Genomic DNA, 23,914 nt, shown 5'->3' with positions numbered 1-23,914 from the left:
TCTCGGACGGGGTGATCGTCTCTGTAATGGGCATTGTCTCGCAAAATGGCCGGGTGAGTTGCAGTTGTAACAGTTGCCTGCTCGAGGTGGCTGACTGTGACTGCTGTAGCGGTCTCTCGCCCCAAATGATTGCGGTGGTCTTGCTACCTACCTCACTGCTTCAACCACACGGTCAGACATCTCCCGGAACACCTGAAGTAAATCTTCTGAACAAGGAGCATTACTGTGTCCGAGATGGAGAGCTGAGTTGAAGATATCAGAGGGTCCTTTAGATTTGTCCCTGGCTTCCCTCTCGTCCCTCACGTTTTATGGCAAACCCTTGCTCAAACGTATCACGGCATGTGCTACGTATGTATGAGTCACCAAGTCCTTGAACTGCTCTGCCAATGTGGTGTCTGGACTTGAGTATAGCTTTCCATCATGTCGTGTAAGCCTCAAGAAACGCCTTTCAATGTCTAACGCATAGTCTCGGACACCTTCTCCATGCCTCTGTCGTCTCTCCAAAAACAATCGCTGGAGCTCTCCTGTCGCAAGTCTGTCCCCATATGATTCGAGAAGGAAATCTAGGACCTTGTTGATCTTTTTCTCTTCCGACAGCATGGCCTTAACTTCTGCTTTAGGGCCTCCACGCAAGTAGTCCAGTAGAAAGGGCCCCTTCTGATCTTGTGGTATGGAGTAACGCTGGAACGCATTACGGATACTGGTTACGAACTCCCGCACCTCTCCGACCTTTCCGCCAAACGGGGAAATTTTCCTTTCCGGTGCCATCACAAGTTGTGTTTGAGGTTTTGAAAGAAGCTTCACCAATTGCGACTGTATGTCTAGAAGTGCGTCATCTTTGGTTAGTGATGGAGTCACTTCCGAAAAAAGAGCCGAGTAGATACGGGCACCCCATCCACCTCGTGGGGGTTTAATCGTCTCTTTATGCGCAGGTACTACAACTTTAGCATCGTCATCAGAGTATAAGAGCCCCCGGGCTGTTGGATATTGGGACAGAAGAACTGAAAGGCGCAGTGGACCGTTTTCACTTTCAAGTGGGAATTGGTGTACAGACCCTACTCCTTGTACCTTCACATAATTTGCATATTATGCAATAGGAGAAATATATATCCACAGGTACTAAATGTTCCTGTATATTAAGCAATCACAATGTTGGAAACAATGGTTCAATAAAGTGATAAACAGTGAACAAATTCACTAATAACCCATCTTAATGACAAATAGAGAGCCACCAACTATCACTTAACTTCTAGGCTGTTCAATAAAAAATGCAGCCAATTTCAAAACATCAAGTTCTGACAGTGAATATAACAACTTTGTTATCCTTGGGTGGATTACCAACTGTCACTTAACTTCTAGGTTATTCAATAAAAACTGCAGCCAGTTTTAACAGTGAATATAAAAATGAAACAACAACTTTGTTTTCTAGAGTGGGTACCAATATTGCAGTTACATTACCAATTATAAGCCACGTCAATGCAGTAGTGACCAATATAGATTGTGAATAGATGACAGCACTGTAAATTTAAACGGGAACCAGAGAGCTATCAAAACATCCACAATCGAGATTGGTCCCCCTGATAAAATATTCACAACATACCTTAAGACAAATTAGCAATTGGAAATCTTTCTTTGACACTATTGTGTTCTCTAGTGTTCTGAACTCTGCTGATGAAGCTGAAACAACAGTTTTTGTACCCTACTGTCAAAATCTCCACTGCAGTGCACTGATGCACAGTCAAAATAACATTGTTCTACCTGTAGCGAACGAGCAGTAATTTCAAAGTGTTGTTCTCTTAGCCTCCGACGATATTAAACAGTTAAACAGAGATAACTCGTACGCTCATGGGACTATCGTTGATGTCTGAGAAAAACCCCTTCAATTCCAAGACAAATCATCAGCGATGTACAACTGAGAAAACATCCTGCCGACTACGCTTGTTGTAAGACATGTGTTGGGGTCCGAAGACTAATGTAGTGTGGGGGTCCAAAGCGGCTGCTAAATACTGGAAATGAAGTTTTAAAGACACACAGGTTCTGTTTTCTCTCCGCCAATGTAGTTGACCCTTTATTGAATTGCTGAGTGACCTAACCTGCACAATTGATATCTGATGAAGATTGTGCAGGCGGTCAATAAAATACACAAAGATACATTAATTAAACTCCTGCTTTAGTACGACAATAATTAGGACCTCTCAATATCAATTCATCTCTTAAAATCTCAATAGACACTAGACTCAGTTAACTGGGATATAATAATGGCACAGCAGTACTGGGCAATGGGGATATGAGACACAAACATACATCGTTGAGCGCCCAACTTCACTTACCCCATTTTCACACAGAAATAAACACCCATTCCCCCAATGTCCAACAGAGCCATTGCCATACATACATCCGTCCATACATAGCAACGTTAACATTAACTTCTCCATGTACCTGACTGCACGTGTATGTACCGCAACACAGCATAGCTTATAACGCTAACCAACGCACATGTATATCCTAAAGCGTCACCTCCAAATCTGTGACCCACACAAGTTTTCTAACTGTAAAATTACTCTTTTAAGTCAATGAAACTCCCAAAATCTACAACAGAATATGAATCTATGGATATTTGCGGATATAATGAAAATAACCATGAGTCAATAACATTGCATTATAATGATTAAATAAAAGGTTTAAAACTACGGATAAAGTTTGGCATGCTCACCTGATGAAGATTGTGCAGGCGGTGAGGAGCATGAGGGGGTCTCTAAACTTCAAAGGGCGCCACCCCGCATCCTCAGCGGAGAGAGAATAACTTTAATAACAATTAAACAATTGCTCCAATAATAAAGGAACAACTCCTCACAACCTTCCCCGCCTAGTAGTCATCGTCCCTTGATGACCAGGGGCATGGTCTAAGAATAATTTTATACTATAACAATTAAACAATGCTCCAATAATAACGGAACAACTACTCAAGAATAACTTTATACTATAACAATTAAACAATGCTCCAATAATAAAGGCACAACTCCTCACAACAACACATATATTAGTGACAAAAGCTTTATTTTGAAAAAATACCACTTCCAGGTGACTTTAAGTGTCATTTCCCATTCTCAGAATATAAAATGTAAAAATGTTGTATATTTCAAGAAATAGAAATTTATAAAAGTGTTGATCAACATATGTAATTTAATAAAAAGAACCTTTCCAACCAGATTGAGTATGTATTGCCTCTTTCAATGCGCCATTTAAATAATCGGTCACTTTTTGTTGTTTTCAAATGGCTCCTAATTTTTTGTAAAGTCTGGAAATATTTTACAAACAAACTAAGATAAGAAATAAATGATGGAAATAAACAAATAATTACTCAATTCAGAACAAGACTAACCTACCAGTGATTTCTTTAGAAGCAATAACAGGCCTACTACATGTCCATTGCAGTGAAGTCTAGCCGGGTAATTTGGATTGCACCAATTCAAGTGTTAAACTGCCTAACGTGATATATGACTGATTAGAGTGGTGCATATAGAGCAGTGATAGGGTAAGTATATGGGCCACCACGGTTTCTTTACAGGAAATTGAGTTTACACACTCCATTTTCCTCTGGCTGTATTTCGCATCTGAAATTGCTTTTTAGCAAACCAGGAATTTTGACATGTTGACCTTTCAATGGTCAATTTCAAGCTTGCCTGATTTAACAACTTTAATACTTTATGAAGTTACGGGAGCTTCATTTAAATCAAACTGAGGTAAAGTTAAATTGAAGGACAAAAGTTTAATCCTTTTTTTAATGCAATTTATTTGTTGGATAAAAAGGACTGTTCAGATAATGATATAAACGAGTACAAAACTCTCCTTGATGATGAAACGAGTACAAAACTCTCCTTGATGATGAAACGAGTACAAAACTCTCCTTGATGATGAAACGAGTACAAAACTCTCCTTGATGATGAAACAAGTACAAAACTCTCCTTGATGATGAAACGAGTACGAAACTCTCCTTGATGATGAAATGTTTAAATTAACAGTTTTTACTCAAACAATTGGGGAATGCTAAAAGTCAGAAATTATTTGGATTTTGAAAACATTGTTGTTGAAGTAATTTTTTGAAACCTTTTGTGGGTTGAAAGAGATCAGCCTTTTATAACACCTTGGATTAACACATATAGCTATAGGGAATGACTTGATTTTGTAAAACCGTGTCATAATAGAAGATTTCCTGGGTGAACTAACAATGTCACTTTAACTTTAAAGACTCTCTCTAAACGCTACATGGACACAGTGGCACACTCAACCGTGTAGAAAACGCTACATGGACACAGTGGCACACTCAACCGTGTAGATTTATACTTCCTGTTTGGTTCAAACTGCGGTTAGTTTGGGTCCCTCTGTAAAACCCATTTATTAAAGAGTGATTGTGTGGTTTACCTCCATTAAACAGAACCAAACAATTTTGCTCACGTTTTATCACTTTTGGCACTCTACAAAGAGTTAAACACAAATGCTTGGTGTTTAATATTGGAAACACAAAGTAGTAACATGCAATGCAACAACTCAAAATGAGAAAATAGATTCCTACTTTACAACCTGAATTTCTTTGCATCTGTGCATACTATTTTATTTCTACTGGTTTTGTGAGTGTATGTGCTTGTTTTGTGTTTTAACTTAAATTGTACTTCAGTCCTACACAATTGCAAAAGTAATGAAGAAAAGCATTTCCAGACAATTTACCAAATAAAACGGAGCCTTTTAAACTATTATTCATATCAGTAACTGATGTCTAATGTCTCGACTTCCGGTTACAGCTGCCTAAGAAAGGCTACTCATACAGAAACCTAAAATAGGAACAACAATAAAACCACAGACTCTTTGCTAAGGTTTTATAAATAAACACCTCCAGACTAAGTCATGTCTGAGGTCTTGCATTGTCATTGTACCTAATGACTTGACTTCCCCCTTGAAACTGTGACACACACTCACAACAGAAAACACAAACCTACTCTGCATGTTATCACTCATTTTTTAAAGCAATTTATGGAATACAAGTTTTTCCCTTCATATGTAACTTAAATTTAAGGGATGGTCATGTTGCTTTGGAGTAGAGAGGGCACAGCAGTAAAAGAACAAATAGACTTTTAAGTTTATTTGTTCTTTTAAAAATTGCTTTTTTAGTGGAGTGGGCATCTTCCTTTGCAAGTGTTTTGCAAATAAAGATGTATCCCTAAAAATGAATTTGAGTCTAAATGAAATAATAAACCTTGACCATTAATCTGTAACCAGTTTAAAGTTGCCTCAGGATTGAGTTAAAAACCACAAATTCACTCAGTATTATGAAGTAACTAAATTAAGATTCCAAATGTATTCTCAATAGGCAATTCTAACTATTGAGCTAGACAACCTAAACTTCAAAGATAATGTATTTGTACCTACCCCACTGCCAGTGTTTTTGCTTGCAAGTTCCAGGCATTTTGAGCACGTTGCTTCAGTAATAACCCACCACTAGCTTAAAAATCCAAGCTGTAATACAATACAGTTAGCCCAACACCAACGGAGACTTCAACATCCAAGATATGACAACCAGCATTCATGACTCCCCAGCTAAGTTTGCCGGCCGAGAGTCGCTATCAGATATATCTCCTCTTCCAGATCACTCCAAAGAATGAGAAGAATTTACCAGATGACGACCGACTACACTCTTTGTGACCTGACTGGAATATTTATAACTTGTAGCATCGTAACGTCAGTATCAACAGTGAAAAGGAATGCGACCCTACACTCCTAGTCTTTGCAATACAAGAATTAATATTGATGTTTAATGAAGCGAATGATGGATGAGCAGCGATGTGGAAGAACTCTCTATAAAATCAATGAATAGGCTGAGACAGAAGACTGTCTGGCACTGCAATGATACTTTATACACTCACCCAATATAGATACTAACACAAGTGGACAGATACAACCACAAGAGGGGGCTGTTCAGAGTTTTACAGAACTAAATAACAGAGATGTAACTTGTCCATGACCACAGGATGGCGCTGTTACGTTTATGTGAAGCTTCAATCTTAATTTATCAGCATTTTCTACACAGCAATTCTTTGATTGAAGATGTTAAATTCACTTAAACTATGAAAGATTAAATTTACTGTTATCGAAAAAGTGTCTACTTTATGAATGGAAGCCAACATACTGTACAAGAGTTGGGTACTCCTAGCAAGCTTTAACATACAATGTGGTAGTTGTAGACATGTATGTGAAAGATGAACTTTTAACAAGAACCAAAAACACTAACAAGATTTTTACTTTACCATGACTTCAACAACCTTCCAAACAGGGACACACTAACCCTAACACTAACCCTAACCCCCTAGACAAAACCTTATTCTTTCCAGAAGTTCTAGCCGCTTGCTCCTGTGGATCTAAACTGCTCCCCCTTCATCTGAAAATAATTGACCTTTAATAAATATGAATTGAAGAAATAAATTGTTTGACTTACTTGTGGAGACTGGTCTTGTTAGAAGCTCAACATATGAAGATGGGAAGAATCCGATGCACTCATTGTTGGCTTTAGTTATAGATCCCTTCCAATTACCATCTTGGTTCCGCTCAAGTATCTAAAACAGAAGACAAATAAAAAATTAAACTATCTCAAAATTAACTCTCTATCTTTGGTTATAGCTCCCTTCCAATTACCATCTTGGTTCCGCTCAAGAATCTAAAACAGAAGACAAATAATAGATTAAAATATCTCAAGAGCTAAGTCCCTATCTTTGGTTATAATAGATCCCTTCCATTTACCATCAAGGTTCCAATAAAGAATCTAAAATAGAAGACAAATAATATATTAAACTCAAGAACTAAAGCCAGTTTGCCCATTGGACTTCTTTTGTTTGAAGTACCTCAACTTAAACATGGTAAACTGACCTCCTGTCAGCTTCTCAGGACCGTGGTGTAAACTAACAGGCGAAAAGAGGTCATGGAAGACTTATGCGTAGCCACGATAACTTAACAGGGCTGATAAAAAGTCCATTGGGAACAAGCATGCACTGTAAACGTACCACGTCCATGCTGTAAATCGCGATTTAAATGTTGCAGAATAGAAGTCCAGGTGGGATCACCAGGTGGGATCACAAGTCACACTAACTTTCCACCCGGCAGCAAAAGATAAAGTCCAATGAGAACAAGGCTTTCCTGCCTAGGCAATGCTCACAACTATTACTAAAAACTACACTCTAAACAGTAACATTTTAGACTGACTGGTGGTCAATTGGAACAGTTACGCACTGTAAAGTAAAGCTACCGTGACAACGCTACAGAACACTATGTAAATGTTGCAGAATAGAAGTCCAGGGGGGGAACATACGGTAGAGTTTCCCACTAACTTTCCACCCGGCAGCAGAAGATAAAGTCCAATGGGAACAAGGCTTTCCTGCCTAGGCAATGCTCACAACTATTACTAAAAACTACACTCTAAACAGTAACATTTTAGACTGACTAGTGGTCAATTTGAACAGTTACGCACTGTAAAGCTACCGTGACAACGCTACAGAACACTATGTAAATGTTGCAGAATAGAAGTCCAGGGGGGGAACATACGGTAGAGTTTCACACTAACTTTCCACCCGGCAGCAGAAGATAAAGTCCAATGAGAACAAGGCTTTCCTGCCTAGCAATGCTCACAACTATTACTAAAAACTACACTCTAAACAGTAACATTTTAGACTGACTAGTGGTCAATTGGAACAGTTACGCACTGTAAAGCTACCGTGACAACGCTACAGAACACTATGTAAATGTTGCAGAATAGAAGTCCAGGGGGGGGAACATACGGTAGAGTTTCCCACTAACTTTCCACCCGGCAGCAGAAGATAAAGTCCAATGGGAACAAGGCTTTCCTGCCTAGGCAATGCTCACAACTATTACTAAAAACTACACTCTAAACAGTAACATTTTAGACTGACTAGTGGTCAATTGGAACAGTTACGCACTGTAAAGCTACCGTGACAACGCTACAGAACACTATGTAAATGTTGCAGAATAGAAGTCCAGGGGGGGAACATACGGTAGAGTTTCACACTAACTTTCCACCCGGCAGCAGAAGATAAAGTCCAATGAGAACAAGGCTTTCCTGCCTAGCAATGCTCACAACTATTACTAAAAACTACACTCTAAACAGTAACATTTTAGACTGACTAGTGGTCAATTGGAACAGTTACGCACTGTAAAGCTACCGTGACAACGCTACAGAACACTATGTAAATGTTGCAGAATAGAAGTCCAGGGGGGGGAACATACGGTAGAGTTTCCCACTAACTTTCCACCCGGCAGCAGAAGATAAAGTCCAATGGGAACAAGGCTTTCCTGCCTAGGCAATGCTCACAACTATTACTAAAAACTACACTCTAAACAGTAACATTTTAGACTGACTGGGGGTCAATTGGAACAGTTACGCACTGTAAAGCTACCGTGACAACGCTACAGAACACTATGTAAATGTTGCAGAATAGAAGTCCAGGGGGGGAACATACGGTAGAGTTTCCCACTAACTTTCCACCCGGCAGCAGAAGATAAAGTCCAATGGGAACAAGGCTTTCCTGCCTAGGCAATGCTCACAACTATTACTAAAAACTACACTCAAAACAGTAACATTTTAGACTGACTGGTGTTCTTCAACTTTACAACAGTAAGTGAATATCAAATGTCTATACCCTTGACAAGCTCTTCTTGATTTAAAACTATCTTTCAGAAATACGGGTAGGAGTAAAAGCATACTTCCCATACCTGCCAACCTTGAGGAATGAAAAAGAGTAATCAAGCAAAATCGAGCAAAATCATGTGATTCTTACAAAAAGTATGCACACTGAATGTGCACCCTTAAAAAAATTGGGGAAAAAAAAAACGTAAAACCGTTATCTGGATTTTGGGCAAGCACAACAACCGTTAAAAGGCTTTCAAAAATAAATGGCAGCGTAGACAAAACATTCACAGAAACATAGGCCACAATTCTAACATTGTCACAATGTGTTGTGCATCCTCATTTTTTAAGGTATTTTGTAGCTTTCCTTAGCGTAATTCCACAAGCGCGATGCGTCCTTGTTGGCCAGACTGCCATACTATTCTTGATTTAAAACTATCAATGTGTTGTGCATCCTCAATTTTTAAGGTATTTTGTAGCTTTCCTTAGCGTAATTCCACAAGCGCGATGCGTCCTTGTCGGCCAGACTGCCATATTATTTTATTATTTTACTTGTCGCACAAATACACGTCCACACACACACACACACAACCCATATATCGTACATGTACGTCGTGTGGGAAAACCATGTGCGCTAAAGTCTTGTCTCAAGGTGTTGGCTTTTTAGTAAAGCGCCCTCTCTTGGTACAATGGGTACAATGGAACAATGGCATTGAAGACATGTATAATGTACATCGCGCTAGACGAAAAACTAACAACATCGGCTCCGATGAAAGACCACACGGAGCATTTTACGCTCACATTAACGACAAATATACTGCTTGGAAAACAAGACGAATAACAAAATAAGACGGATAAATAATTGATACATCTTACTGTTCAAAATATTAATAAATCAATGTACTTAATTAACAATGTACATGATTTTGAGGAAAAACGTAATAAATGGTGAGTAATTCGTAATCCGTAACACAGCTCATATTTCCATAATGATTACGCCTAAATTAGAATGGTTGGCAGGTATGACTTCCTACAAATGCGAAACATTCGCAACAAATAGATAGAGCAGTTAATTTGTGTAAAACAAATGCAAAACAAATCCTGCAAAACATATGCTGCAAAAACGGCAATGTGACATCAAAATTCACTTTGCATTTGCAGGAAGTATGAAACTAGCTTTATGATGGAACTTGAACCTTACCGTAATGATATCCCCTGGTCTGAAAGACAGTGCAGATCGGTCATGAATGCGGCTATATTCCTGAAGCGCCCGCGCTTGAGATCCACCAATGGAGTCTAGTCAGTCAGAAAATACAAACAAAGATTGTCAGTTAACTTTAATGCTACACATATTAGTAGACCAGCCAAGGAGTAAAATTTTACTTTGGACGGCATAGTTTGTTAATGGCTGGCATCCATGCTAGATATATTGATCATGGTCCTGGGCAGACGAATAGGCCGGATGCCACCCTCAATTTTGAATTTTAAGGTCATTCCAGGGTCAAAAGGTCAAAAAAGGTCAAAAACTGTGTTTTCGGTCTTTTTAATCAATAATGATCTTTGTAGCTAGATCTACCCATAAAATGTATTTTCATCATCATGGTGACATCACAAGGCTGTCAAATGAAGAGTTAAACTTTAAATTTGTGCACAAACGTATAGTGAAATGAAACATAAAAGTGCGATTATCTCAAAAACTGTCCATTTGCGCATACCGAAGTTACATGTACTCCAGATCTTTCTTGGAACATTTATTCTGAAAATCAATGGTTCTGGTCAGTCGATAGACATCCCAGGCAGTTTTTAAAATCGTAATACTGAACAATTTTTGAAAGTTCGGGCAGGTGCGGGGGTGATCCTGAAACTAGCTTTTGCTAAAATGGGTTTATCGAGTAGTGCCATTGTTTAGTAATGTATAGCGTATAATTAACTACACAACGGAAGGCTATGGATGGTAACAACCAAAGCCAGTCATAAGAACTATTAATCAGGGACATTTCCATTTACTTATATCATGAATGGGTACAATTTGGGAATTTATACACCATATTGGGTCTTCCGTTGCCTAGCAACCGCCCTTTAGAGATATCTTTGAGATTCGTTACACAAATGAAAATAGGCCGCATTGGGAAACTTCCGCCACATTATAAAAGTAAATTGCGCCCAAAAATGTATGGTTGGGCTTGAAATGTCTCTCTGAATTTAAATTGTTTAACTGTTAGTAAAAAAAAGTGAGTTTCACTTGCAAACCATGTAGGTTATTACAAAATAAAAAATGTGACACCTCGGAAAGTGGCTTATAGTGTATCAAATAATATTTGTTTTAAATACCTTTTTGGTGAAGGTTTTTTCTGTAAATCACACAAAAAGTCAAAAGTCAGTGCTTTATATTTTACAAACACTGTCAAATTGTTCGCTTTTGGCAAGGATTTGTTTGACTTTTTCTAACTTGGGAGGTGGCCAAAAAGTAAAGTAAGAGTGAATAAACATAGCCTTAAAGGTCTACAGCTGTGTGTACACAATCGTCTGAATTTGCTAGTCTATTGGCCAGCCGGGTTGCTACAGTCAATTGCGTCACATCCACAAGCATATGTGCACTTAAGGTCCTTTCTGAAACAGCTGCATCTGCCCGTCTTGCACTTTGATTTGCAGCCACAGGAAACTAGTTCTAGACAGGCATCTGGGATAGGGGGTAGTCTTGTCCATACAGCTTCCAAGCATTCAGACACCTTCTTCCAAGCCGCAGTGTCGATAGGCGGGGAGACGTCTATGTGCTCTTTGTCAGCCTGCAACCATATCTTTGCCTGGTAGTTGGCACGTGCTGAGTGTAGTTCCAGTGCATCTCTTGTTGGGGGTAACATTTCCAGACCCTTATTTGCCTTGCCAAAGAGTTGGAGCCTAGAATTGTTGACGTTGGACTGCTCAGGAGTACCATCAGATGACACACAAACTGCTCAATTGACGCAAGTTCTCCATCACGCCCAATTCCCTTGACGAGTAGCGGTTGTTTTTCAAAGGTTTTCCAGCATGACTTCTTCCCGTGGCCAGTAAATGAGGAGGTTGTATCGCAGCCCGTTAGTGCGTGGAAGCTGAGAAAGTTGTCTCTCACAGGTTGTGAAAGTCACCCGTATATTGCATGTATTGGATAGCACTTCCTCTGTCTTGCAGTTCCGGAGATCATCCACACCTCAGCAGCTTTTGCAGCAACGAAGTGCAGAAGGAGGAGCATGACATCAGTATCTCTGCATACAACAAGAATTCTTCTATATCCTTCAGTGATCGCCTCACATGAATGGAGTATCAGCCTGGTGTCAGCCTCCTCGTGATTTCCTTGAAGTTTTACATTATCTCTCCTGTTAGACCTGGCGTCTGTCATATCAAGGAAACCGCCGCCTGTCACTATCTCGTGCCCTTCTGTAAGATCTTTTTCCAAGATGGCCTGAGACAGGAACTTGGCTAAATCAGCCTTGTTCTCACCCAGGGCAACAAATTGACTCCAAACCTGTGGAAGTGGGACATGAGGTCCATCGATGAGCTTACGAATCGGCCTTCTTTTCCCTGTGCGCTTGGATCGAGTTACTGCCTTGATTGAGCCCTCACCGATGTAACGGTCAAATACCACATCAACTCTTGTTGTATTACCTCCAAGGTATTTCGTCACGGTAGAAATGAATACAGCAGCGTAGTCACCAAATGTTTGGCATCCCTGAGGCTTTCCAAGAGCTTGGATAAGTGCATGACCATCTATCAGCACACAAGTCTTCATGTCTTTTTTTGGAACTTCCGGTGGTGTCTGTAGTCCTGACATTAAGATGTTGATTAGGTCCGCCTTTGGTGTCGAGTTCATCTCACCTCCAGCCTTGGCAAGAGACATCGGGATTGGAGAAAGCTCATGCTGCAGAATATTCTCCATTTCCAATGGTCGGCCCCCAGTGACAGCATTTAGTAATCTTTGGAGCAATTTTCTGTCAGCTTTGATGGTCTTATGTATATTCTGTTTTGTGGAAACGTTTGCCTTGTATAGGTCAGCAAATGTTTTTGAGTGATGTTTCGTCAGTTTGTCATGAAACCCAACAGTTTCTTCAATCAAACGTTGCTTCACGTTAGTAAGAACGCGCTGCTTCCCACGATCTTCAGCCGTTAGAAGATCGTTCATCACATCACTTGAGGCGGCGTCCCTGGTCGCAAGCGATACAAGAGGTATCTCTCTATCATCACTGTCAATATCGCCATCGTCCCCTGCAACCATGGTTGTGTGTTCTTGAAAAACATCATATCTTTTCAGCTGTGTGACAAGCTTCTTCACATCATCAACATCACGTTTTGTGCGGGATGGTAGACTATCAGAACGGGTGAAGACGGCCTCCACTCGTCATCTGTTATATTGAAGAGAGATCGTACGTCTTGAGTGATGGTTGATCGCTCTGACCAAGTGATGCAGAATTTGTCTCTTGCTTGATCGTTCCTTGTTATACCAATTATGCCATTTTGCATCTTGCATGTCTTGTTCATCCACTCAGTTGCTTGATCGGCAGGAACTTGGTTGAAGCGCCTTTTGGTCCTCTTGACGACAAAGTTCCCGTTTGTGAACTCAGTATGAACCTCTGGTGCTGTCGTTTCGAGGAGTTTCATATCCGCAAGAAAAACAGGTCCCCATCGGGCATAGTTAGTGTGATCGTAGATGGTAAGCCATGGCAGCATTGCTGAAAATGCTTCTAGATGAAGGGTCCAGTTGCCATCTCTCTGAGCCCTGATAAAGTCCAGCAGAATCTCCACCATCGCCATGTACGTAGACCACAGTCTGAAGTTTGGATTGTCAGAGTGATGCATGCTAAACTCCTTCAGGGAGTCTGTAATTGTGTTGCTGCTCATGAAACTCGAAATTCCGCCAACTGCCTCACAAAGTTCCGTTCTGTGGTTGTCGCCTTCCTCGTCGAACAGCTTAGCCACAGTTTTGGCAAGCTTTTACACAGATATACACATGCAATTGCAAATAATTTTAGCGATGGTAAGTTAAACAGTTTAAATAATGCTTTACAGGTGAGGGACATTTGTTCTAAAAAACTGTGCTTCACATAAACATTTTTGCGTAAAGTTTTACTGATGTATACATTTATGATATAATGGTATTAATAACTAATATTTCACTCTTATTGTACAAAATAAGTAATTTTAATGTTCAGCCTCAGACATACAAATTATTTTGCATTAACTTTATACCCAACAAAATTACAGGTGGAAGTTATGTGGCCCGTTTTCATTTATGAAACGAATCTCCTATATAGGTATGACTAAAGCATGGTTGCTAGGCAACAGAAGACCCTACATAGTGTCCAGAATTACCAAAATATACTCATTTATGATGTAAGTAAATAAAAATGTTCCGGAATAAATAGTTCTCATGACTGGCTTTGGTTGTTACCATCCATAGCCTTCCGTTGTGTAGTTCATTATACGCTATACATTACTGAACAATGACACTACTCAATAAACCAATTTTAGCAAAAGCTAGTTTCAGGATACCCCTCGCGCCTGCCCGAACTTTCCAAAATTGTTCAATATTACGATTTTAAAAACTGCCTGGGATGTCTATCGACTGATCAGAACCATTAATTTATAAAATAAAAGTTCCCAAAAAAATCTGGAGTACATGTAACTTTGATATGCGCAAATGGACAGTTTTTGAGATAATCGCACTTTTATGTTTCATTTCGCCATACATTTGTGCACAAAATGAAAGTTTTACTCTTCATTTGACAACCTTGTGATGTTACCATGATAATTAAAATACATTCTATGGATAGATCTATCTACATAGATCATTATTGATTAAAAATCCTGAAAACACAGATTTTGACCTTTTTTGACCTTTTGACCCCGGAATGACCTTAAAATTCAAAATTGAGGGTGGCATCCGGCCTATTCGTCTGCCAAAGGCCATGAACAATATATCTAGCATGGATGCCAGCCATTAACAAACTATGCCGTCCAAATTTTTTCTAGAGCTCTTTTTCGTGTTTGGCTGGTCTACTATATCAAAATGAAATAAGATAACATTAAATTAAATATAACCTGTGGTTCATTCACACTACAAATCTTTGTTTTTATCAAGCCTTAATTCAATGTTGCCCAAACTGAGTCTTGAATGAAGACTAAGGTGTTATTGTCTATGTATACATGTGGATTCTGGTGATTCTTGTCCAATCCTCACTCCCTGCAATGAAACCCATCCACGATCTATAAAGGTAGCTCTACATCATTGCATGCTGCCTTGGAATTCACCTTAACATAATTCTGTCCCACTCCCCAGCTTAGATATGTCAAGTTATGTCTATGTCCTCAAGCCAAATACATTTGAATGGATGTTAAAACCATGTGTCTGTAACTTGCAATGGTTGGAGTAGCGTAAAAACACAACATATGGCAACATCTAGTAGACATTCTTCAATCACAGTTGTCATCTGCAATTCTTTCCTTCAATTCTAACAACTGTTGACTGAAATGGAGCCTACTCAGTTGCTCTCCCTTCATCATTCAGGCCATCCCACCATCAGGCCATCCCACCATCAGGCCATCCCACCATCAGGCCATCCCACCATCAGGCCATCCCACCATCAGGCCATCCCACCATCAGGCCATCCCACCATCAGGCCATCCCACCATCAGGCCATCCCACCATCAGGCCATCCCACCATCAGGCCATCCCACCATCAGGCCATCCCACCATCAGGCCATCCCACCATCAGGCCATCCCACCATCAGGCCATCCCACCATCAGGCCATCCCACCATCAGGCCATCCCACCATCAGGCCATCCCACCATCAGGCCATCCCACCATCAGGCCATCCCACCATCAGGCCATCCCACCATCAGGCCATCCCACCATCAGGCCATCCCACCATCAGGCCATCCCACCATCAGGTCCAACTAGTGTCACTGTTAACCAGGTCGCTGTTTATAGGTAAATGATTTCATCACCACCCATAGGACCTCTCCTTGCCCCTATAGGGAGATGGTTCCTATGTGGTTCCTGATAGGAACAGATTGACATATTGAACCTGACTGAAGCAATTACTAGACTAAACAAATGATGTCAGAGGGAAATCAAGGAATCCACCTGTTCCTTGTTTAAATCAATTTATTAAGGTAAGAAAACACCTGTTATCAGAACTGATTCTAAACATAGTGTGCATTAGGATGAATGAGCAGGAATTCTCACATGAGATTCAATGGCTGTGGATGAATGAGCAGGAATTCTCACATGAGATTCAATGGCTGTGGATGAATGAACAGGAATTCTCACATGAGATTCAATGGCTGTGGATGAATGAGCAGGAGTTCTCACATGAGATTCAATGGCTGTGGATGAATGAGCAGGAATTCTCACATGAGATTCAATGGCTGTGGATGAATGAGCAGGAATTCTCACATGAGATTCAATGGCTGTGGATGAATGAGCAGGAATTCTCACATGAGATTCAATGGCTGTGGATGAATGAGCAGGAATTCTCACATGAGATTCAAAGGCTGTGGATGAATGAGCAGGAATTCTCACATGAGATTCAATGGCTGTGGATGAATGAGCAGGGATTCTCACATGAGATTCAATGGCTGTGGATGAATGAGCAGGAATTCTCACATGAGATTCAATGGCTGTGGATGAATGAGCAGGAATTCTCACATGAGATTCAATGGCTGTGGATGAATGAGCAGGAATTCTCACATGAGATTCAATGGCTGTGGATGAATGAGCAGGAATTCTCACATGAGATTCAATGGCTGTGGATGAATGAGCAGGAATTCTCACATGAGATTCAATGGCTGTGGATGAATGAGCAGGAATTCTCACATGAGATTCAATGGCTGTGGATGAATGAGCAGGAATTCTCACATGAGATTCAATGGCTCTTGGAACAACTCTGGCTTTCTAATCTGAGGAGCAGGTAAATTGGGGGAGGGGGGGTTGAGATTTGATCAACTTCGAATACAAATCAAATTGGTTGAATTCAAGATGCGTTATTCCAGTAAGTGTTTATCCAATTAATGAATCCACCAATTAAAGCATTCATTACTGCTGATCATTTTCCACATGACACAGGAGTATACCATCAAGGTACTAACCTCTATGAGGATACTGACAGGTTCTTCACTCATCCGTTTTAGATCAAATTTACAAATCATCTTTCTCCCAGTGCTAGCCATTCTTGCATCCCCTTTCCCAAAACATGAGGGGAAATATTCCCCAATTTGTACAAATAGTGCTCATCATTAGTTGGAGTCCGAGTCGCGGTGCTCTAAGATCAGGATTCGAAACCAGTCTGGAGTCCTTCAGCATTGAAATCATTTAATATCAGCCAGCTTCATAAACTCATGGTTTTACCAATCTTCATGAACCAATGCTATGTTTATTGAAGCAAACAATGTTACCTCTAAGCAAACAATGTTACCTCTAAGCAAACAATGTTACCTCTAAGCAAACAATGTTACCTCTAAGCAAACAATGTTACCTCTAAGCAAACAATGTCAACAATGTTACCTCTAAGCAAACAATGTTACCTCTAAGCAAACAATGTTACCTCTAAGCAAACAATGTTACCTCTAAGCAAACAATGTTACCTCTAAGCAAACAATGTAACCTCTAAGCAAACAATGTTACCTCTAAGCAAACAATGTTACCTCTAAGCAAACAATGTTACCTCTAAGCAAACAATGTCAACAATGTTACCTCTAAGCAAACAATGTTACTTCTAAGCAAACAATGTTACCTCTAAGCAAACAATGTTACCTCTAAGCAAACAATGTTACCTCTAAGCAAACAATGTTACCTCTAAGCAAACAATGTTACCTCTAAGCAAACAATGTTACCTCTAAGCAAACAATGTTACCTCTAAGCAAACAATGTTACCTCTAAGCAAACAATGTTACCTCTAAGCAAACAATGTTACCTCTAAGCAAACAATGTTACCTCTAAGCAAACAATGTTACCTCTAAGCAAACAATGTAACCTCTAAGCAAACAATGTTACCTCTAAGCAGTTGCTTGACTTCTTGAGCTGCTCGACTAGGAGTGAATTTATTGACGATATCAAGAGCCGTCTGACCATGAGAATTCTTCTTATGAACATCAATACCGCTCTGTAACATCACAAGAAACAATAACTTAATAACCCATAATACGGTTTTAAATAACTATAAATAAAATATAAATGACGCTTTCAAAATTTTGGGGTCAAATCTGCCAAAAGTTTACCTTTAATCAAAAATCTATTATGTCATAACATTTACTATTGTCAAGGCTCAATGGCTACTTTGTAAAATTTACTATATAAAATTGATTTTGTAACTTGGAAAAGAGTGAATTTTAAGTTTGATTGAGAAATGTTTCTGAAATGTGGACTATTTGAGAGTGTTCCCTTTTCTTAGCGCCTGCACTGTTGAATGTAGAATGACCTAAGTGTCTGTATTGGAGAAACAGAGAATGTCAACCTCTTTAGAAGTAGACTCAACAAGTTCTGTTTAAAGAAAGCTCTGGATCTTTTTTAGGTTAGTTTGCATTCAGATGTTTTACATTTTCTTTTTATTATTATTATTATTATTAATTATTACAATACAGTGCCTTGGGAATTGCTTTTAAATAGACTTGGCACAAATTATGTATACTTAGTATTTGTTGTTCCTTTCTCTGTTATTAACAATTATTGGGATGAACTCAAGTGAATGTCATCATTCTCAGGTTGGTTTATACTCACAGCTATAAGTAGCTTAACCACTTCTGATTTCCCTGCTAATGCTGCCTCATGTAGCGACGTTCCATTGGGTGTTTCTCTGTTTATATCGATGCCATATTCCAGTAAAACTCTATCAATAAAAAAGAGAGCAGTTTGTAAGGTTTTCTATTGGTAATTTTAAGGTGTCAAATTTCAGGCATAGGCTCTCTGGTGATAACCAGGGGCTATTTTTGATAGAATGTGTCAAAATTGTTCTTGACATGGGGAAAACAATATTCACCCATTCTTTCAGTTTATTCAACATGTAAGCATAAACAAACTTAGTACATTTTGGTAGGCAAGCAGTCATACTGTAGTCTATGACAGTTTCTTGCTTAGCAGTCTCATGAGCTAATGACGTTATCCCCTGGCTATTACCATGTTCCAGAAATATTGCAGGTGTCATATTTCAGTTATTGGTTCCATTAAGACAATTAGATGAAGTCAATAAAAGAAGTGATTAGTCCAACATGCTGTGTACATCTTGAGTTCTACATACATCTCCATTGTGATCACCACCCTGACTTTGCCCTGAGAATCTAGCTTTAAGCGTTGTTCTTTAGTACATTTTTTAATTTGAGACGCGGCACAATCTAGAAGTGGATTCAGCTCTAACCCAGTTCCACTGAACTGAAGGAGGTTATTGCTCTAGCCTCCCATAGGGTTTACTAGCCTCCAATAGGGTCTATGTTTCAAGCAAGAGCAACACAATAATGTCTCGTACAAGACAGCCCTGTCTCTCATTATTACATCTTCCACTCAATTAGAAGACAGTTTGTAAGATTTCACTACAATTCTCTAAGGAACAGTCTGAGCCAGGGTGAGGGGGAAAATGTTGCCAAATCCTTTCATGAAACACTTCCTTCAATGTATGGATCGGTTAAACAAAATTATGTGAATTTGGAATGTTATTAGTAAGGCTGATTTGTTAAAGGGCTAGGTCACTTGTCTTGACTGAAAACCTTTTGGTTTTTAGTCTTTTAGAATTTCTGAACATCCTTAAGAAGCAACAAAGTCAACATTAAGACAACCTAGTCTAGTCTCTAAATATTTTTACATGTTAAAGAATCTTTATTATTATATAAGTTATCCCACAAGCACAAGTGGAATACAGAAAAATATAACGCTTCTGCGACCCATATCCAACGAGGCCGATGTATTTATCTTCAAGCAAACTTGGCGCGTGACATAGAACACACAAGACACAGGTAGTGATATTAGCCGTGCAATATAGGTTTTTATCACCACTCCATTCTGCCAATCTGATTGGAGGATTAGCGCGTACTTGAAGATGATTATGATTATTATTAACTCAAACAAAGTTATCAAGTCCTTTAAGTAGCTGCTAACTGTCTTCAATAACTTCTACTTGCCATTTTTGTAAATCAATGGCTTAAATGTACCTTATTTGTAAAAAAAAAAAAATAAAAAAAAAAATGAAAACTAGATCCTAGTTTTCAGTCCCTAGTTTTCAGACTTGTATTTTTCATTACAAGTACAGGTATAATTTATATGATGGATTGAATAATTCGGACAAGCTTTGGTTTCAGGTTTCAAGACCCAGGGGAAATACAGCCCCCCTCTTCAGACAATCAGTAAATCCTTAAGATGGATATAGATTATTGTTGTCCCAGGGTAATGCTTGTCTAGAAAGGAATGAAGGATCATCTTTGAAGTAATGAGGCATCCGTCTTGAAGGAATGAGACATTGTCTTGAAGGAACAAGGTATCCGTCTTGAAGGAATGAGGCAACATCATCAGGCATTGAAGATACCCAGGCATCAGGTTACATTGATGAGATGTGATCACTAAGCACTGTAGGAATTCTACTTGAGGTAAAACAAAACAGTTGTTGGTCCAAGAAAAGGACACAGTGTGAGTTCATAAAGTAGCTCTATGGAACAAGAATTACTTTAACAAATCTTACATTATGTAGAAACAGCTCTATGGAACAAGAATCACTTTAACAAATCTTACATTATGTAGAAACAGCTCTATGGAACAAGAATCACTTGAACAAATCTACATTATGTAGAAACAGCTCTGTGGAACAAGAATTACTTTAACAAATCTTACATTATGTAGAAACAATTCTATCAAGTAGGCTGTAGTGATCTAAAATACTAAACTCTGAATCAAACTAAAAATAACAAGGTACAGGGATGGGAATTCTACAGTTAAATGTTTTTAAAAATTGTGTAAAATTGTATGTTACCGTGTAATTTCAAAGGTTTATACCAATAGTATATACTCAAGGGAAAAGATCCAGAGGCTAAACAGAGAATGGATTTCCTTAAAGAGGACTGTAGAACCATATACATGTATCTTACCTCCCTAGAAGCAAACTCTTTAAAAGCAAACTCCCTAGAAGCAAACAGGAAGGTATGACACCACATCATAGGTTGTGTAGAGAACATCATCCATACTGATGTATGTCTGACTTTCACATCAACCAACAACAGCCAGTATTCCTCAATTCTTCATGAAAGAGATTTTATTAATCATAGTTGACCTTGTCCCTTTAAAGACACTGGACACTATTGGTAATTGTCAAAGACCAGTCTTCTCACTTGGTGTATCTCAACATATGCATTAAATAACAAACCTGTGAACATTTGAGCTCAATTGGTAGTCGAAGTTGCGAGATAACTATGAAAGAAAAAACACCCTTGTCACACAAGTCATGTGCTTTCAGATGCTTGATTTCGAGACCTCAACAAAATTAAATTTGTGGAAAATTACTTCTTTCTCAAAAACTACATCACTTCAGAGGGAGCCATTTCTCACAATGTTTTATACTATCAACCTCTCCCTATTACTCATTACCAATTGAGGTTTTATGCTAATAATTATTTTGAGTATTTACCAATAGTGTCCACTGCCTTTAATATTGATAAGAAACACCCAAACTGCTACTCTACCATCTAGCAGTAAATGTAGAAGGATGACAGTCAAAGTCAAAGAACTTTTAAATCACATGATGAAACAATAATCCAAGTATGTGAATAACTTCCTTCAACACACTTCATCAATCTTAGTTTACTTCCTGAATCAATCACACTTTATATCAATTCCTGGTTATCAAAATATACTTGACATATATCCTTGAGTTGGTGTAATCAATTGTCAATCAGTTTCCTCTGATTGTTCCTCAAAGTACACTTTCCATATACTCGTAGCCAGTTGTGTCAACTATTACCCAATCATTTCCTATCATTGTTTCTTTTACCATTCTTAAGATAGAACTAAAAAGACACTCTGGACCCATCAGTCGTTGTAAGTCATTTGAGTCCTCAATTCTTGTCAAGCCACTTCAAAATAATTGGAAAAAACAAACCTAAATACACAAAGAAATTAATTAGCTTACACTCATCAAGTCCAGACTCCAGATGATCCAAGTGTGAGTCCAAGTCATCAAAGTTGTACATATAATTAGACTGGCATCTGAGTTGAGTCTGAGTAACTAGTACAGAGTTGAGTCTGAGTAACTAGTACAGAGTTGAGTCTGAGTAACTAGTACAGAGTTGAGTCTGAGTAACTAGTACAGAGTTGAGTCTGAGTAACTAGTACAGAGTTGAGTAACTAGTACAGCGCAGCTTTATAGACTGGCATCTGAGTTGAGTCTGAGTAACTAGTACAGCGCTGCTTTATAGACTGGCATCTGAGTTGAGTCTGAGTAACTAGTACAGCGCTGCTTTATAGACTGGCATCTGAGTTGAGTCTGAGTAACTAGTACAGCGCTGCTTTATAGACTGGCATCTGAGTTGAGTCTGAGTAACTAGTACAGAGTTGAGTCTGAGTAACTAGTACAGCGCTGCTTTAGTCGTCCTCCATGGTTTCAGTTATTGAGTTTCAACAATTTATTTAAATGTTTTGCTCTTAGATTTTTTGAAATGTCATACTATTGTTGCATTTTCATTTCATCATTTATGAAATTTAGACTTAACCACCTCTTGTTAGTATCATTCCAAAGTAGTTCCCGGAAAAGGGGGATATGGAGCATGATTTCCAGCACCTTTTGTCTCACTCTGTACTAGAGAAGCAAAGCGTTTCATGGTAGGTACACATGCCCAGGCACCTGAGCACACTACGCAATGGAATGTTAAGGTGGGTCAGGTCAGTCATCCAACTGTCAGCAAAAATAGGGCACTCACTCTGAAGTTGTTCTGGCCTTTAAAAACCATTCGCCACAGAACAGTCCAGAAACACTTGGCATATACGTCCTCCAACATGTTCAAATTTGTATCTACTCATACCAAATATGGAAAATCCTAAAAACCTATGACATTCTCATTTTTGTCTAGAGTTGAACCACATGAACTTCCTGGATGTTGCATTTTACAGGATTTACAGGTTGTCCACATCAACAAAATGGCACTCTAGATGTTTGGTCCGAAATGGGATAGTACATTGTATAGTTTCCATATATGGTCAGTTCACAACTTTACAAATCACTCATTTGACAAATCAAATGCCTGTGAAATATATCAACACTAATTAAACGGACAGTAAAATAACAAACAATGTTAGACTATTCCTTTAAGAGTTTATTTGCCTACTGTAGCATACTGAGAACGTTTTACCAGTACTTCCACTGCAGTAAGATATCCAATATGAACACATGTAGTCAATCAGTATTATGTGACTTGATGTGTATTAAATGGCAAAGTAAGTGGGAAGTATTCACTAACTACATGTACATCAACACCATGTAAATGACCATTGCATTACATACAGTGTTAATTGATTGGAGTAGACTCTAGTTCAGATATATCCAGCGGCATTCCTTATACACAATACATCAACACATGACAATTTACATCACAGCCTTTGGGCTGTACTTGATTCTTTCACACTCTGGCCACACTTCAAGAACTTACACAACTTTTTTCCTTCCTTTATTTATATGGGACAGAGTGTTGAAATGTCTGATGTAGGAAAATTAAACTTATCATTTTTATGAGAAGGGTGTCTAAAGGAAGTGTGGCTGCATCAAAACTGTTGGGTTTTTAGACTATGGGTGTGGGTTATAATAAGGTCAGAGCATGGAGGAAGAGCGACTATAGCATAAATTGTGAGGAAATCAACAGAGGGCAGTAGACATCCTGATAAGACATACTTAGCAAGTCATCAACCGGAGCATTTGGAGGGATTATTATGACTACTCAAGTAGCCATGAGGGAGTTCAGTCAAACCCATTACATGAAAGCAAACATGTAGAGTAGGCTGTGATAGCTCCTACAGCTAGCTGTGATAGCTCCCATAACTCTAGCTGCTGCTGCTCCCAGAGAGACTGGAAAGTACAAGAATCTCAAGAGTGTTTATTTGTAGACCTAGCCCTTAGATGTCAAGCCCTGCTCTATATGATGTGATTATAGTGGATTGGTTTGGATGCTAGGATAAACCTCTCAATCATTGCTTACAACAAACTTGAATAAACACTCACAATGCCAAGTCTCTT

At 39.0% G+C, this 23,914-nt stretch overlaps 1 protein-coding gene across 1 annotated transcript in view; it reads right to left on the bottom strand.

The window, feature by feature from the left end:
* Positions 1-306: 306 nt before the first annotated feature.
* The window catches only part of LOC117292354 (caskin-2-like), a 74,068-nt gene continuing 50,460 nt past the window's right edge, over positions 307-23,914 (bottom strand). The window contains exons 6-10 of the mRNA XM_033774377.1: positions 18,436-18,544; positions 17,713-17,821; positions 9,888-9,982; positions 6,488-6,605; positions 307-977 (exon numbers count right to left, since the gene is read on the bottom strand). Of these exons, the coding sequence (XP_033630268.1) occupies positions 307-977; positions 6,488-6,605; positions 9,888-9,982; positions 17,713-17,821; positions 18,436-18,544 (1,102 nt within the window). The remainder of the gene's footprint in view (positions 978-6,487; positions 6,606-9,887; positions 9,983-17,712; positions 17,822-18,435; positions 18,545-23,914) is intronic.

The sequence above is a fragment of the Asterias rubens genome, chromosome 7 (genome assembly GCF_902459465.1).
Source record: "Asterias rubens chromosome 7, eAstRub1.3, whole genome shotgun sequence".
NCBI lineage: Eukaryota > Metazoa > Echinodermata > Asteroidea > Forcipulatida > Asteriidae > Asterias > Asterias rubens.
This window is presented reverse-complemented; position numbering and strand designations above follow the sequence as displayed.